Source organism: Salmo salar, chromosome ssa27 (assembly GCF_905237065.1).
Source record: "Salmo salar chromosome ssa27, Ssal_v3.1, whole genome shotgun sequence".
Taxonomy (NCBI): domain Eukaryota; kingdom Metazoa; phylum Chordata; class Actinopteri; order Salmoniformes; family Salmonidae; genus Salmo; species Salmo salar.
In genome coordinates, this window is record NC_059468.1 from 30,301,203 (window position 1) to 30,316,950 (window position 15,748).

The 15,748-nt window shown below is 43.1% G+C and overlaps 1 protein-coding gene across 1 annotated transcript in view; it reads left to right on the forward strand.

Annotated features, from left to right (window-relative positions):
• The first annotated feature begins 9,611 nt into the window (after positions 1-9,611).
• slc25a13 (solute carrier family 25 member 13) overlaps positions 9,612-15,748 on the forward strand; it is a 90,901-nt gene continuing 84,764 nt past the window's right edge. The window contains exon 1 of the mRNA XM_014178472.2: positions 9,612-9,737. Within this exon, the coding sequence (XP_014033947.1) occupies positions 9,726-9,737 (12 nt within the window). The 5' untranslated portion in view covers positions 9,612-9,725. The remainder of the gene's footprint in view (positions 9,738-15,748) is intronic.

A 15,748-nucleotide genomic window follows, 5' to 3' on the forward strand; every position in this document is an offset into this window, starting at 1 on the left:
TTTCCTCCAGCATCTTCACAAGGTCCTTTGCTGTTGTTCTGGGATTGATTTACACTTCTCGCACAAAAGTACGTTCATCTCTAGTAGACAGAACGCGTCTCCTTCCTGAGCGGTATGACGGCTGCGTGGTCCCATGGTGTTTATACTTATGTACTATTGTTTGTACAGATGAACGTGGTACTTTCAGGCATTTGGAAAGTGCTCCCAAGGATGAACCAGACTTGTGGAGGTCTACAATTTGTTTCTGAGGTCTTGGCTGATTTCTTTTGATTTTCCCATGATGTCAAGCAAAGAGGCACTGAGTTTGAAGGTAGGCCTTGAAATACATCCACAGGTACACCTCTAATTGACTCAAGCGATGTCAATTAGCCTATCAGAAGCTTCTAAAGCCATGATATCATTTTCTGGAATTTTCCAAGCTGTTTAAAGGCACAGTCAACTTAGTGTATGTAAACTTCTGACCCACTGGAATTGTGATACAGTGAATTATAGGTGAAATAATCTGTCTGTAAACAATTGTTGGAAAAATTACTTGTGTCATGCACAAAGTAGATGTCCTAACCGACTTGCCAAAACTGTAGTTTGTTAACAAGAAATTTGTGGAGTGGTTGAAAAACGAGTTTTAATGACTCCAACCTAAGTGTATGTAAACTTCTGACTTAAACTGTAGGTTCACAGGTCGAGATAAATTCTTGTAATGAAAGTGAAAGACATTGACACATTCAACCCCGCCTTGCCCACTCTTGCCTGCATCTACCTGATCTAGGATGTAATCATTAGTCCAACAGTTGCAAACGAGATTGTACAAATCTATTGGACAAATTCAGGTCCATTTAAGAATTTATCAACAGAATTGTAGGAATGAATACACCCCTGATCAGTTCACTTTCATAGAAGCCACATACAAACAGTATGATCCCTTTAATCGTTTAATAATTGCTTCTCGTATCTACACGCTCTCCTCCTCTCGACTTTTCCCTTCGCTTGTGGACTTCAGTGCACAACACATCAGCTGTCTGTGACGAGGCAAAAAAAACTTTCCAAGCCCAACCTTCATATCATGACCGCTAACCACTCCACACAGCCTACGTCGGTGTCACCATATTAACGTCATAGTCAACATAGCTACTAGAACTAATGCTTTAGTAAACCCGCTAAAATCATGCAGTACAGTGTACAGTCAGCAAAGAGTTTAGTACTTACACCGGCGGGCCCTAGTGGCAATAAATTAATAAAACCAATAGCTTACCTTGACTTGGAAGTGTTCCAGTGTTGGATAGCCATAGCCAGCTAGCTAACATAGTGTAACGACCCTGGGTTTATAAGCGCGGAAATCGACTCTGCCGCTCGAGCATGCTTTTGCGGCACAGTCGATAGCGCGCCGGACTTCGGGCTTGAAGGTCGAGGGTTCGAAACCTGCTCCTTGCTGTTTCATTACAATAGCATCCCTCTCTGTTTGAGCCGGGTGACTGAGTAGGCTGAACTAGCTAGCTGCATTCGCCAGCTAAGTAAGTGAAAGTGAAAAAATAAATACAAAGAAATATAGCTAGCTCTCTTTCTCCGTCTTTCTTCTCCTTCACTTTTAAAGAAATGAACTTGTTCAAAACTGTTCAACTATTGTCTTTCTCTCTTTGAGTCAACTACTCACTACATTTTATGCTCCGCAGTGCTAGCTAGCTATAGCTTATGCTTTCAATATTGGGTGGATAACATGTCAGTTCATGCTGCAAGAGCTCTGATAGGTTGGAGGATGTCCTCCGGAAGTTGTCATAATTACTGTATAAGTCTATTGAAGGGGGTGAGAACCATGAGCCTTTTAGGTGTTGTATTGAAATCAATGTACCCAGAGGAGAACGGAAGCTAGCTGTCCGCCGGCTACATCATGGTGTTACCCTACAGAGTGCTGTTGAGGCTACTGTAGACTTTCATTGCAAAACTGTGTTTCAATCAATTAGTTGGTGACGTGAATATATTTAGTATAGTTTTATCTAAAAAAAGGATTGTCCTCCCCTTCCTCTACTGAAGAGGCTCCACTGATGCACACATACGCATGCACACACACGCACACACACATGCCTATGCTACATCAGACCTATCAGACAAATGTCATCAGGACTTGCTAGCTGTCATGACCTGAGTGTTGAAGTCCGACTCACTTTTCAAGTCTCAAACAGATCTTAATCACCTAGCAAGTCCTTACATTCAATAGAAATTGATGGATATTGCCACATGCATTCAGTGAGCAATTTCAAACGTTTGAGGCCTACTATATATTTATTGCTGCTCTGAATCGCAATATTGAGTTTTTGACATTTCTCTTACTGTCTTTCAAGATGACAGATGGACAAAACCTGAATTGAGCTTTTTCATTTCACATTTAGGCGCACTTAATTTAACTCTTCGTCTTCTGTGTGGCAAAGCAGTTTAGGTATGAGCTAAAGCAGCTGAGGGCTTACCGAAATGAAATAGGAAATTTGTTGTTTATTCCCTCACTGCAACCCCTGCTTGGGATTGGGGGAAAGGGGACGGGGGGAGTTCAAACTCAAGCAAACAAAGAGCGGGTGTGTGTTTCAGGATGGGGTGTCTGGATGGCATCAGGCGAGGCAGACCAATTAGGACTGACACAGGTTACTCCAGGGGTCTTTACTGAGAAACAAACCCAAAGCCTGCTGGGAAAAAGGAGCTTTGAAACCCAGGCTAGAAGGGGATGTATGCATGGGTATTCCCTTCTTTTTCAAAATGTTCTGTTTGTTTCTAAAATCATACCACCCCACTATTGGTGGTAGACGAGCTGTGTCTTGCAGGTTGCCTTTTTGGGGGTAAGCTAAAATAAACAAAAGATATATGCCTACTTTCTTAAATTATCTGAAACTCACATTTGTTGAAGTAACCCAAAGATTTATTTGAGATAAAATAGTAACTTTAGTGACAAAGTGTTTCATATGTGTTGCATAAGGGACAGTTTGACATGTACTGGGGTGAGAATGCTGGTCCAAAATAGGGTAAGGTTGTCAAACTGTTTTGTTTGTTTGGTGTTTGGGATTCTGTGTATGTATATACTAGATTGGTGACTATTTTTCAATGAGCCATATTGCAGGTTTGACTATATAATGTGTTCCATATAGCCACATTTCCATCTGCTTGCATGCACCTCCCCTATCAAGGGGTTTTGGTAAGTCCCTTATGCTCTAAACTTTTCTGCACATTTACAAATCCACAGGTCAATATAGTCTACCAGTCTACCAGTCAACTGTCTATCCGGCCCTCTATCCGGATAGACAATCGTGGTAGTTGGATCGTTTGTCCAAATCTGGCATAGGTTAACTAGCAATCATACTACAAATAAAAGCATTCAAATCTGCACCAATTTTCTAAATAAATCCACAAGATAGAGCAACAACTGATAGGCAGCGGAGAGGCCTGGCCTCATGGCGAATGAAAGAACAGTGAAGACACGCAGCTCAAAAAGCTTTCCTATTATCCTACATAGACCAGCTAACAACACCACAATACAATACATAATTGCATTATTGTTTTTAAATTTGTACAATTCTACTCTAGCCTGTAAACTGCAGTGAAAATGTCATTTTAATGATGGCGCAAAAGCCCTGTTATTTGAATGTTTCATTCCATTAATTTAATTGGGATCAATTGTGGGTGTAATCTCGACAGGTTATAGAAAGTCACAGTACTGGACAGTCTGGCTGTATTTTTACTTCTGATACTGTTGCCGATCATCATTCTCCCAAGTCATCCTATACAGCATATGCTCCCAGCAGGTCCAGTTATTCAGGAAAGCTTAACACGGGTTCTGCCTCCATTAATCGAATGGCTATTGCGCAGTTTGGCTGGTGTAATTATATTAGAGGGGAGTGGATGAACGTGCGCAGGTAGCCTACAGGAGACTTTTGAAGTAGTATAATCAGATTAAAACAATGTGACTAGTTGTGTTTATGCCACACATAAAAGGTAATACATTTTAAACGTTAAATGACAAATAGGCTATATTGAAGTGCTAGGATCTAGGTTGAAGGATAGCAGCTCGGATCTGAAAGGTGGCAGAACGCGTGTTAAACTTTCCTGAATAACTGGGCCTGTTATGACACCTCGAGTTGGACCAGCCCTGTCCCTAATCAACCTAGGTCATTGACATCCTCCTCAATCAATTGTGATTGCAGATCAATATCTCCTTTCCCTGGTTTAATCCACTTAAATCCAAGATGTAATCACTGTGCTGACCGCAAACTCGCATGGACACGCACACACACGCACGTACACATTCTGCACACATTTCACTCTTATGGCCAGGTGGCAACTCCTCAGGAAATGGAAAATACTTAAAGATTTGCTGGTGTACTCGTTTGGTTCAAAGACAAACTCCCCTTTGATAATTCCCCACAATGCTCCTTGGCAGCCCCTGTGATCAGCAATTATGAGAAAGACCAGAAATCTGAGAGACAACTACTTAAACTGAGGGAAGAGAAATCCCCCCCAGACCCCTCTCCTCCTGTCTAATTCTCTTGCTCCCTCCATCCCTCTCTAACCAGAATGCCTCAACCCTGTGTTTGTAGGCAGCATCTGGGTTCATTTAGCCAGGCCTAGGAGGGGGACCAATGTCCTCTCAGGTTGCAGGCTTGAGTGTGGGGCCTTGTTGTTTTGGAGAGGGGCTCAAGCCCCACTGCCCGCCTGGACCTTCTCAAACCGCCCAGGCGGGAGCATCCGCCCAACCCTCCAGAGGACCAATTCCAGCCCATCCCAGATGCCACTGAACATGTTTAGTGTAGCTCTTTATCTGAACTGAAAGATGTTAAACAGATTCATCCAGAAGCCAGCAGTCTCATTGAGGTTTGGAGAAGAAGGAGTGGGTGGACGGTGGTGATGAGGGCAGGGGGAGGACTGAGTCTGCAAGTGTGTGTGTGTATGCCTGAGTGTGGGTGTGTAGTTAGTGGAGTATGGAATGAGTAGAAAACGAAATAAATAAAGGTATAGTGAATCCATAATGCAAGAATCAAATCCCCAGCGATGTAGGTCAATTAACTTTATCATCTCCCTCTTATAGTCTTTAAAAAGCTCCTTTAATCTGCTCTGGGGTCAGGTCTTAGCAACAAATCTCTATGAGCCGGGCATCTGTGAGTGTAAACGTTCCTATTCGATCTTCCATCCCATGTCTAACGTCAGAAGTATTTATCAGTCTGGTCTTTGAATGGAACCAGAGTGAGTTTGATTGGTTAAGTAAGTTGTTGATGTTATTCAAACACAGAATTATTTCAGCGTAAACAAGAAAGCGCTTGTCATGGTCTATTACACATAAAGCACTGCATGTTACAGATGATATTCCTGCATTATGTTTGACATCCCCCTGATTGGATAGATATGGAGACAGATGGAGAGATACATTGTTGGTTACTAGGCAGAAAGATGTGTCCTTATACTTTGGGAGACCAAAGTATTACACAAATCAATGAATGTTTTGAGATTAAATGTTTTTTTTACCTTTATTTAACTAGGAAAGTCAGTTAAGAACAAATTCTTATTTACTATGGCGGCCTAGGAACAGTGGGTTAACTGCCTTGTTCAGGGGCAGAACAACAGATTTTTACCTTGTCAGCTCGGGGATTCGATCCAGTAACCTTTTGGTTACTGGCCCAACACTCTAACCACTTGGCTACCTGCCGCCCCAAAATGTAGATCCTCTACTCATCTTAAATGTGGTTTTAGATTTATAGATACCGTAAATTACATTTTATAACCATTATAATATAACTAATTTCATAAAATGCCTTGAAATGGCTATTATAATCATATTCTTATTTTAATGCAAAACACATTTATTTATCTCAGTCCTCCCATCCACACAATCTGGACAGCTTGTTTGCATTGTGGTTTGGTACAACAAAGTTATATAAAACCTATTTTTGCATGCTGTTGGTTCGCAGGGTTTGTTGTTGTTGCACAATGCAAGGATTAGCAGTTTGTAGACACTTGATGTTTGCATTGCGTGTCACATAGCTAACACAACTGGAACTGGTGAGACCTTGGCTTACAGAGGGTTTTAAAACCTTTTTCTCTGTGAAAGTAGGCTAGGCCTTGGACAAATTCATCTGGACTTAAATATTCTCTTTAAAGGTCCAATGCAGCTGTTTTTATCTCAATATCAAATCATTTCTGGGTGACAATTAAGTATCTCACTGTGATTGTTTATAATTAAAATGGCCCAAAAGAAGAAAAATAGCTTCTTAGCAGAGAAATAATTTTACTAGGACTGTCTGGGAGTGGTCTGACTGGGGAGAGGGAAACTGAAAACTAGCTGTTATTGGCAGAGAGGTTTGGAACTCTCTGTTTCTTATTGGTTTATTAACTACTTTACCTCCTGGTGATGTCACCGGGCAGACCAAAACTCCATCCCACCAAAACAGGCTGAAATTTCAGGCGGTCTTTTCAAACAGCTCTTACACTAAAGGGGCATTATAATTTTCATAATTTCACAGTATTATTCCAACCTCAAAGTGGGAAAGTATATATAAAACACAGGGAAAATCACATTTTTGACTGTACTGGGCCTTTAACAAAAAATATTGGGGTATTTTTTTAATATGAGTTAGGCTATGTAAGTTCTGACTGGTAGAGATTGTGTTAATGTTATGATTTATATTTATATCCAGAGGCCGTTCAAGTGTACCAAAAATGGTTCTATAACTTCATTAATGGAAAACTGTCAAGCTGCTGCCAAAAGGTGACCCTTTCCTTCAGGTCAACAAAGTCCACATGACCACATCCACCACACTCCCCTCTGATCTTCCATGATATCTTTCGTCCTAAAAATGCAATCCAAAGGCACATCCTACTAGAGAAAAAAAAACAAGGGAGAGACAAAAGGAGAATAAAGTCTTCAACAAGTGACTTAAACAAGCAGAACAATGTGAATAGACTTAAAGATAAATAAAAATAAGTTTGAGTGACTAACAGACGACGGCAATAAGTAAGCCCAAACTGGTCATTTACAGCGCTATTTGAAAGGCCGCCACTAACCTGTCAGCATTTCAAACCCAAAACACAACTTTTCAAAAACACATCTCCTTTCCTCTGTTACTTTTAATAGAAAGTCTTTAACCCCCTTTGACCTCTAGGGTCCACAGTTATTGACCGTTAATAGGGACTGTGTAGTCGGTGGAGAGGCCCAAAGTGGTATAATAATTTGTTTATAACTCTGGGTCTATTTTTGAAACACTGTGTTTAGATGGTTAAAATTAGAAGATGGTCGTCCGTCACTCATCGCTCATTCCGTCAGGATGCGTGGTTCCTCTGGGACTGAGAGGCCGGGAGAGGTGACCCCCCCAGGCCAAGAGGTTTCAGAGGTTCCAGAGTTTATCCCCATTATTCAATCACTCATGGGACCTTGGACGAAGACCAGTTGGGCTTTTGGATTTGTTTTTGTCATGCAATTCTGTTCCTAAAAATAAAACAGAGAAACCAGACCAGGGAATTTAATGATTTAGTAACATTGTGTTTCTCAAAGGCCTATTTCTCATGTAAATCCCTCACAATTCGATTATAGATCAATTATTTTTACACGAACAGATAGTGGATGTAGGCCTATATGCAAAACAGCGAGGTCTCACAGCTCACAAATGCTGCAAATCATAACTGCAACCAGCTATAACACACCTCTGTGTACTACCTACAGTAAATGTCACAAATAAGTCATTTAATACAAGACTGACAGAGATAGTTAATGCCGTGTCAAAGGACCAAATCATTCATGTTTAAATCTTCTCAAATATTGTCCTACAACCAAATTTAATACAGGTTATGAGATTGCATTAGCTCATAAAATGTTACTCACAGCCATTTTTCCAATAAACGATAAACTGTGTGCCATCAATATTTGGGAGGGATGTGGGCTATGCCCTGGCGAAGGCCATTTTGAGAGGAGCAGACAGCCTGCTGAGAAAAATACAGTGGTTCATGCTGGTGATCGGGAATCCGAAAAGCCACTGGCAAAAAGCTATGAATTATTTTAAGCGCAAAATGCATTTTCTTTGAAGTCCATGTGCCATTAGGGCCCTTTTGCTCCCTTTTAAATTGTTTTTATGCTGTGAGTAATGTTAACCTTTGCTTTTGTAGTCATGTAATTCTCTCTTTCCCTCTCTCTTTCTCTCCTCCTGACACAAAGCATAGATGGAGGGATGGAATGGCTGGAAATAAAGTAGCGAAACCATTTACTGTGGGGAAGAGGAGGAGAAACCTTGTATGCTCTCTTCCATAAATGCCCCTTTTCTGCCTTAGATCTATAGGAGAGGTTCTTTCTCAGAAGCTATACGTCTGATGTTGAAAATAATTGAAGAACTGCTCTACTCACTGGAGAAATACAAAAGACCATTACAACAGCGCCTTCAGAAATTATTCATACTTTAGTGCCTAATTGTAAACAGGATGCATGTTTTTGGAATATTTGTATTCCTTACAGGCTTCCTTGTTTTCACTCTATCATTTAGGTGAGTATTGTGGAGTAACTACAATGTTGTTGATCCATCTACAGTTTTCTTCTATCACAGCCATTAAACTCTGTTACTGATTTAAAGCCACTATTGGCCTCATGGTGAAATCCCTGCAGAGTTTCCTTCCTCTCTGGGAACTTAGTTAGAAAAGACACCTGTAACTTTGTAGTGACTGGGTGTATTGAGACATCATCCAAAGTGTAATTAATAGCTTCACCTTGCTCAAAGAGATATTCAAAGTCTGCTTTTTGATTTGTTTAGCTACCTACCAATAGTTGCCCTTCTTTGCGAGGCATTGGAAAACATCCCTGGTCTATGTGGTTGAATCTGTGTTTGAAATGTACTGCTCGACTGAGGGACCTTACAGATAATTGTGTGGGGTACAGATGAGGTAGTCTTTCAAAAATCATGTTGAACACTATTATTGCACACATAGTCCATGCAATTTATTATGACTTGTTAAGCACCTTTTTTCTTCCTGAACTTATTTAGGCTATCCATAACAAAGGGGTTGACTCAAGACATTTAATCTTTTAATTTTTAATTTATTTGTAATATTTTCTAAACACAATTTCACTTTGACATTACTGGGTATTGTTTGTAGGCCAGTGACACACAATCTCAATTTAATCAATTTTAAATTCAGGCTGTAACACAACAAAGTGTGGAAAAAGTTAAGGGTGTGAATACTTTCTGAAGGCATTGCACATAGATATGGATGGAACAATGTTTTTACATTCTTCACTCAATGGCAGCCAGGAAGGTACATAAGCCTATTACCAAAATGAATAGTATCAGATCATGTTTAACTAACATCGTCATATGTTGTATAGGCATAGAGCCAATGTCAGTTATATCCTAGTATAGGTGTACTGTGAGGATACAGAGATCGTATGATGATGATAAGCTTCATAAGAAAGACAGAGAACTTTGAAATAAGGAATGATTGCCAACACCTTACTCTAATACCTGTGTAGTAACAGCGTATTCATGTAATATGAATAGACTGTAATACGGATGGTTAGTAATATGGATGGTTACATAACGATGCCTGCCACTGACTACCTCTACGGCTCCATACCACGTGAACACTTCAGCTGCCTTGATCTCCTCTCCTCACCGCACGGTTAGACAACCGCGCGTGATTTCCATGGGAACGTCGTCACGCAAAGGAAATTACCGGGTTTGCTTGGTCAGTGGGCTTGGTTGGTTGACAATAATCTTGCTATGGCTGCAAAGGTAAGCTCACATTTTCCGAGGAAAAAAATACAGTTTTTGTCAGTAGGTGAACAAGACAATGTCGGAATAGATAACGACACCTTCGAACGCAGGGACGACTTTCTCACACACTGACTTCCTCCCCCATCTATTGATAGATGGCTAGCCAGCTAGCTACTAGTTAGCCTGCTAAGAGGATGTTCGAGGTTAACATTAGCCAGTGGCAATGACATTGGGCATTACAGTGTAGGAGGACGGGGCTACTTGCAGAAGTCAAGGTTGTAATGGGATGCATCCTTTCCCTGTGATGCACTATGCGGAAGCCGGTTATCAGACCAACCTGTCAGTGAAACCAGTGGTCTCTGTCCCTCCCTTTCCCCACGTCCCGTGTGGCCGGCTGATTAGCATGTCATTGACTTAAAGCCGGCTGTAGCCTAGTAACCTTGGTTAGCATAATGCTACATGAGCTTCTCCCCATACACATACACTACAGTAATATAAGGCTTCTGTTGTTGCACACGCCACTGGGGCCAGTTATTAATTCACATAAGGTGATATAGCGCGTAATCTGCCTCGAGCCACGTTTTTGAATGAAGAAAGTGTTCCCTCCCACCAAAATGTAATAACTTATAAACTCACAGCTGAATCCTCTATTATTATGTACAGCCCCGTTTCATATAATAATTCCATATAAAGACCGCAACTTGTTGAATCTTAACATTGTCAAATGATACAGGTGGCATTTGCACATCATCATTGAGACTTATAGTGCCTTGCAAAAGTATTCATCCCCTTTGGCGTTTTTCCTATTTTGTTGCATTACAACCTGTAATTTAAATCGATTTTTATTTGGATTTCATGTAATGGACATACACAAAATAGTCCAGATTGGTGAAGTGAAAAAAATAACTTGTTTCAAAAAAAATCTTTAAAATAAAAAACGGAAAAGTGGTGTGTGCATATGTATTCACCCCCTTTGCTATGAAGCCCCTAAATAAGATCTGGTGCAACCAATTACCTTCAGAAGTCACATAATTAGTTAAATAAAGTTCACCTGTGTGCAATCTCAGTGTCACATGATCTCAGTATACACACACACACACGCGCACCTGTTCTGAAAGGCCCGAAAGTCTGCAACACCACTAAGCAAGTGGCACCACCAAGCAAGCGGCACCATGAAGACCAAGGAGCTCTCCAAAACAGATCAGGGACGAAGTTGTGGAGAAGTACAGATCAGGGTTGGGTTATACAAAAAATATCCTAAACTTTGAACATCCCACAGAGCACCATTAAATCCATTATTAAAACATTTTTGAAAGAATATGGCACCACAACAAACCTGCCAAGAGAGGGCCGCCCACCAAAACTGACAGACCAGGCAAAGAGGGCATTAATCAGAGAGGCAACAAAGAGACCAAAGATTCAATTTTTATTTAACCAGGTAGGCCAGTTGAGAGCAAGTTCTTATTTTCAACTGCGACCTGGCCAAGATAAAGCAAAGCAGTGCGACACAAACACAGAGTTACACATGGAATAAACAAACGAACAGTCAATAACACAGTAGAAAAAAAATCTATATACAGTGTGTGCAAATGAGGTAAGATTAGGGAGGTAAGGCAATAAATAGGCCGTAGTGGCGAAGTAATTACAATTTAGCAATTAAACACTGGAGTGATAGATGTGCATAAGATGAATGTGCAAGTAGAGATACTGGGGTGCAAAGGAGCAGAAAAAACAAAATGGGGATGACGTAGTTGGATGGGCTATGTACAGGTGCAATGATCTATGAGCTGCTCTGATAGCTGATGCTTAAAGTTAGTGAGGGAGATATGAGTCTCCAGCTTCAGTGATTTTTGCCGGTGGGTTTGGCGACGAATATGAAGCGAGGGCCAGCCAACGAGAGCATACAGGTTGCAGTGGTGGGTAGTATATGGGCTTTGGTGACAAAACGGATGGCACTATGATAGACTGCATCTAGACTGCATCCAATTTGCTGAGGAGAGTGTTGGAGGCTATTCTGTAAATGACGTCGCTGAAGTCAAGGATCGGTAGGATAGTCAGTTTTACGAGGATATGTTTGGCAGCATGAGTGAAGGATGCTTTGTTGTGAAATAGGAAGCCGATTCTAGATTTAATTTTGGATTGGAGATGCTTAATGCGAGTCTGGAAGGAGAGTTTACAGTCTAACCAGACACCTAGGTATTTGTAGTTGTTCACATATTCTAAGTCAGAACTGTCCAGAGTAGTGATGCTGGACGGGTGGGCAGGTGCGGGCAGCGATCGGTTGAAGAGCATGCATTTAGTTTTGCTTGCATTTAAGAGCAGTTGGAGGTCACGGAAGGAGAGTTGTATGGCATTGAAGCTCGTCTGGAGGTTAGTTAACACAGTGTCCAAAGAAGTATACAGAATGGTGTCATCTGCGAATCAGAGAATCACCAGCAGCAAGAGCAACATCATTGATGTATACAGAGAAAAGAGTCAGCCCGAGATCTGATTTGACACACTGAACTCTGTCGGAGAAGTAGTTGGTGAACCAGGCGAGGCAGTCATTTGAGAAACCAATGCTGTTGAGTCTGCCGATAAGAATGTGGTGATTGACAGAGTGGAAAGCCTTGGCCAGGTCGATGAATACGGCTGCACAGTATTGTCTTTTATCGATGGCAGTTATGATATCGTTTAGGACCTTGAGCATGGCTGAGGTGCTCCCATGACCAGCTCGGAAACCAGATTGCATAGCGGAGAATGTACGGTGGGATTCGAAATGGTCGGTGATCTGTTTGTTAACTTGGCTTTTGAAGACCTTAGACAGGCAGGGTAGGATCGATATAGGTCTGTAGCAGTTTGGGTCTAGAGGGTCTAGAGTGTCTCTCCCTTTGAAGAGGGGGATGACCGCGGCAGCTTTCCAATCTTTGGGGATCTCAGACGATACGAAAGAGAGGTTAAACAGGCTAGTAATAAGGGTTGCAACAATTGCGGCGGATAATTTTAGAAAGAGAGGGCTGTCTAGCCCAGATTATTTGTAGGGGTCCAGATTTTGCAACTCTTTCAGAACATCAGCTATCAGGATTTGGGTGAAGGAGAAATTTGGGATGCTTGGGCAAGTTGCTGTGGGTGCAGGGCTGTTGACCGGGGTAGGGGTAGCCAGGTGGAAAGCATGGCCAGCCGTAGAAAATGCTTATTGAAATTCTCAATTATCGTGGATTTATCGGTGGTGACAGTGTTTCCTAGCCTCAGTGCAGTGTGTAGCTGGGAGGAGGTGCTCTTATTATCAATGGACTTCAGTGTTGCAGAACCTTTTGGAGTTTGTGCTACCGGATGCAAATTTCTGTTTGTTAAAGCTAGCCTTTGCTCTCCTAACTGCCTGTGTATATTGGTTCCTAACTTCCCTGAAAAGTTGCATATCGCGGGGGCTATTCGATGCTAATGCAGTACGCCACAGGATGTTTTTGTGCTGGTCAAGGGCAGTCAGGTCTGGAGTGAACCAAGGGCTATATCTGTTCCTGGTTCTACATTTTTTGAATGGGGCATGCTTATTTAAGATGGCAAGGAAAGCACTTTAAAAAAAAAATAACCAGGCATCCTCTGACGGAATGAGGTCAATATCCTTCCAGGATACCTGGGCCAGGTCGATTAGAAAGGCCCGCTCGCTGAAGGGTTTTAGGGAGTGTTTGACAGTGATGAGGGGTGGTCGTTTGACCGCAGACCCATTATGGATGCAGGAAAGGATCGCTGACGGAGCTGCAAAGCTCCACAGTTGAGATTGGAGTGTCATAGGACCACTTTAAGCTGTACACTCCACAGAGCTGGGCTTTACGAAGAGTGGCCATAAAAAAGCCAATTCTTAAAGAAAAATATAAGCAAGCACATTTGGTGTTCACCAAAAGGCATGTGGGAGACCCCCCAAACATATGGAGGAAGGCCCTCTGGTCAGATGAGACAAAAAATAAAAAAGTTGCTTTTTGGCCTTCAAGGAAAACACTGTTTGGCACTAACCCAACACCTCTCATCACCCCGAGAACATCATCCCCACAGTGAAGCATGGTGGTGGCAGCATCATGCTGTGGGGATGTTTTTCAGAGGCAGGGACTGGGAAACTGGTCAGAATTGAAGGAATGATGGATGGTGCTAAATACAGGTAAATTCTTGAGGGAAGCCTGTTTCAATCTTCCAGAGATTTGAGACTGGGATGGAGGTTCATTCACCTTCCAGCAGACAATGACCCTAAGCATACTGCTAAAGCAACACTTGAGTGGTTTAAGGGGAAACATTTAAAAGTCTTGGAATGGCCTATTCACAGCACAGACCTCAATCCAATTGAGAATCTGTGGTATGACTTAAAGATTGCTGTACACCAGCGGAACCCATCCAACTTGAAGGAGCTGGAGCAGTTTTGCCTTGAAGAACGGGCAAAAATCCCAGTGGCTAGATGTGCCTGTAATGAATACTCCTGACGACCCAACGGCACCGGAGGGTGGAGCGGGCGGGGGAGCAGAGGCGGCCGCCTACCTCAGGGGTGAGGTCCGGCAGGCTGGTTCGGCAAGGTCGTGGACTGACCCGACGTTCTGCGTCGAGGCTGATGTCCAGTGGGTCTGTTCGGGGGTCGACCCAGACGTCTGGGAGCAGGGCGATCACTGTGGAATGCCTGAATCATCTCTGGGTCGATGATGTCCTGGTCGGGGACCCAGGACCGGTCTTCAGGCCCATAACCTTCCCAGTCCACTAGATAGTGGATGCGACCTCTCAGGTATTTGGAATCAAGGATGGTCTGATGGGCGTAGGCAGGTTCCCCTCCGACGTCCAACAGTGGTGGCGCACTGCAGGTTGAGACTGGAGGATGAAGAGGACTGTAGGTGACCGGTTTTAACAGAGACATGAAAGGATGAGGAGATTTTATACTGACGGGGTAACTGGAGGCGGTACGTGATAGGGTTATCTTGAAGGGACCAATGAAGCGAGGACAGAACTTTTTGCAGGGGAGGCAGATGTCTCTGGTAGAGAACCACATACACACGTTGTCTACGGTGAAAGAGCGTCATAGGTCGGTGGTGTCTTTCGACAAAGCGTTTCTGGGTATTAGAGGCCTCCTGCAGATGCCGGTGAGCGGTCTCCCATACCTGCTCACTACGCTGAAACTATTCGTCGACAGCTGGAACAGTACCAGGCTCCGCCTTCCAGGGAAACATGGGGGGGTTGGTAACCAAGTACACACTGAAACGGAGTAAGGCGGAGGGATGAATGCATGAGTAAGTTCTGAGCGTATTTGGCCAAGCCATATACTGACTCCAGTCGTGTGGAGAGGCAGAATATTTTTGGCAGAGGTATTTCCCTATTTCTTGGTTCAGGTGTTCCGCCTGCCGGTTGGTCTGGGGATGGTACCTGGAGGAGAGGCTGAGAGCGACCCCCAGTCGGTCACAGAACGCTCGCCACACCCGGGTGACAAACTGGGGCCCGCGGTCAGAGACTATGTCGTCCGGAATCCCATACAGATGGAACACCTGCTGGAACATACACTCAGCCAATTCAATGGTGTTAGGTAAATGAGGAAGAGGAACCAGATGACACATTTTTGAAAAATGGTCTACTATGACAAGGATGGTGGTGTTACCAGAGGATTCAGGAAGGTCTGTGATGAAGTCAACAGCTATGTGGGACCAGGGTCTGTGAGGGATTGGCAAAGGTTAAAGTTTACTGGAAGGGAGATGAGAGCTTTTGGTTTGGGCGCAGACTGGACAGGAGAGTATGTAATCCCTTACATCGGATGCCATTGAGGACCACCAGAACTTACGGGCTAGAAGTCCGGTGGTTCGTGTAATGCCTGGTTGTCCTGACCCCAAGGACGTGTGACACCATTGCATCAGTTGGGGTCTAACAGCTCCTGGTACGTAACTCTTCCCAGCTGGTGTCTTAGGAGGAGCCGGATCTGAGGTTAGGGCTTCTTGTATGGCAGAGTGAACCTCCCACTGTACCGGTCCCACAATGCAAGAGGAAGGAAGAATGGGTGTAGGGTCTGAGTTACTGGTCGGAAGGTCAAA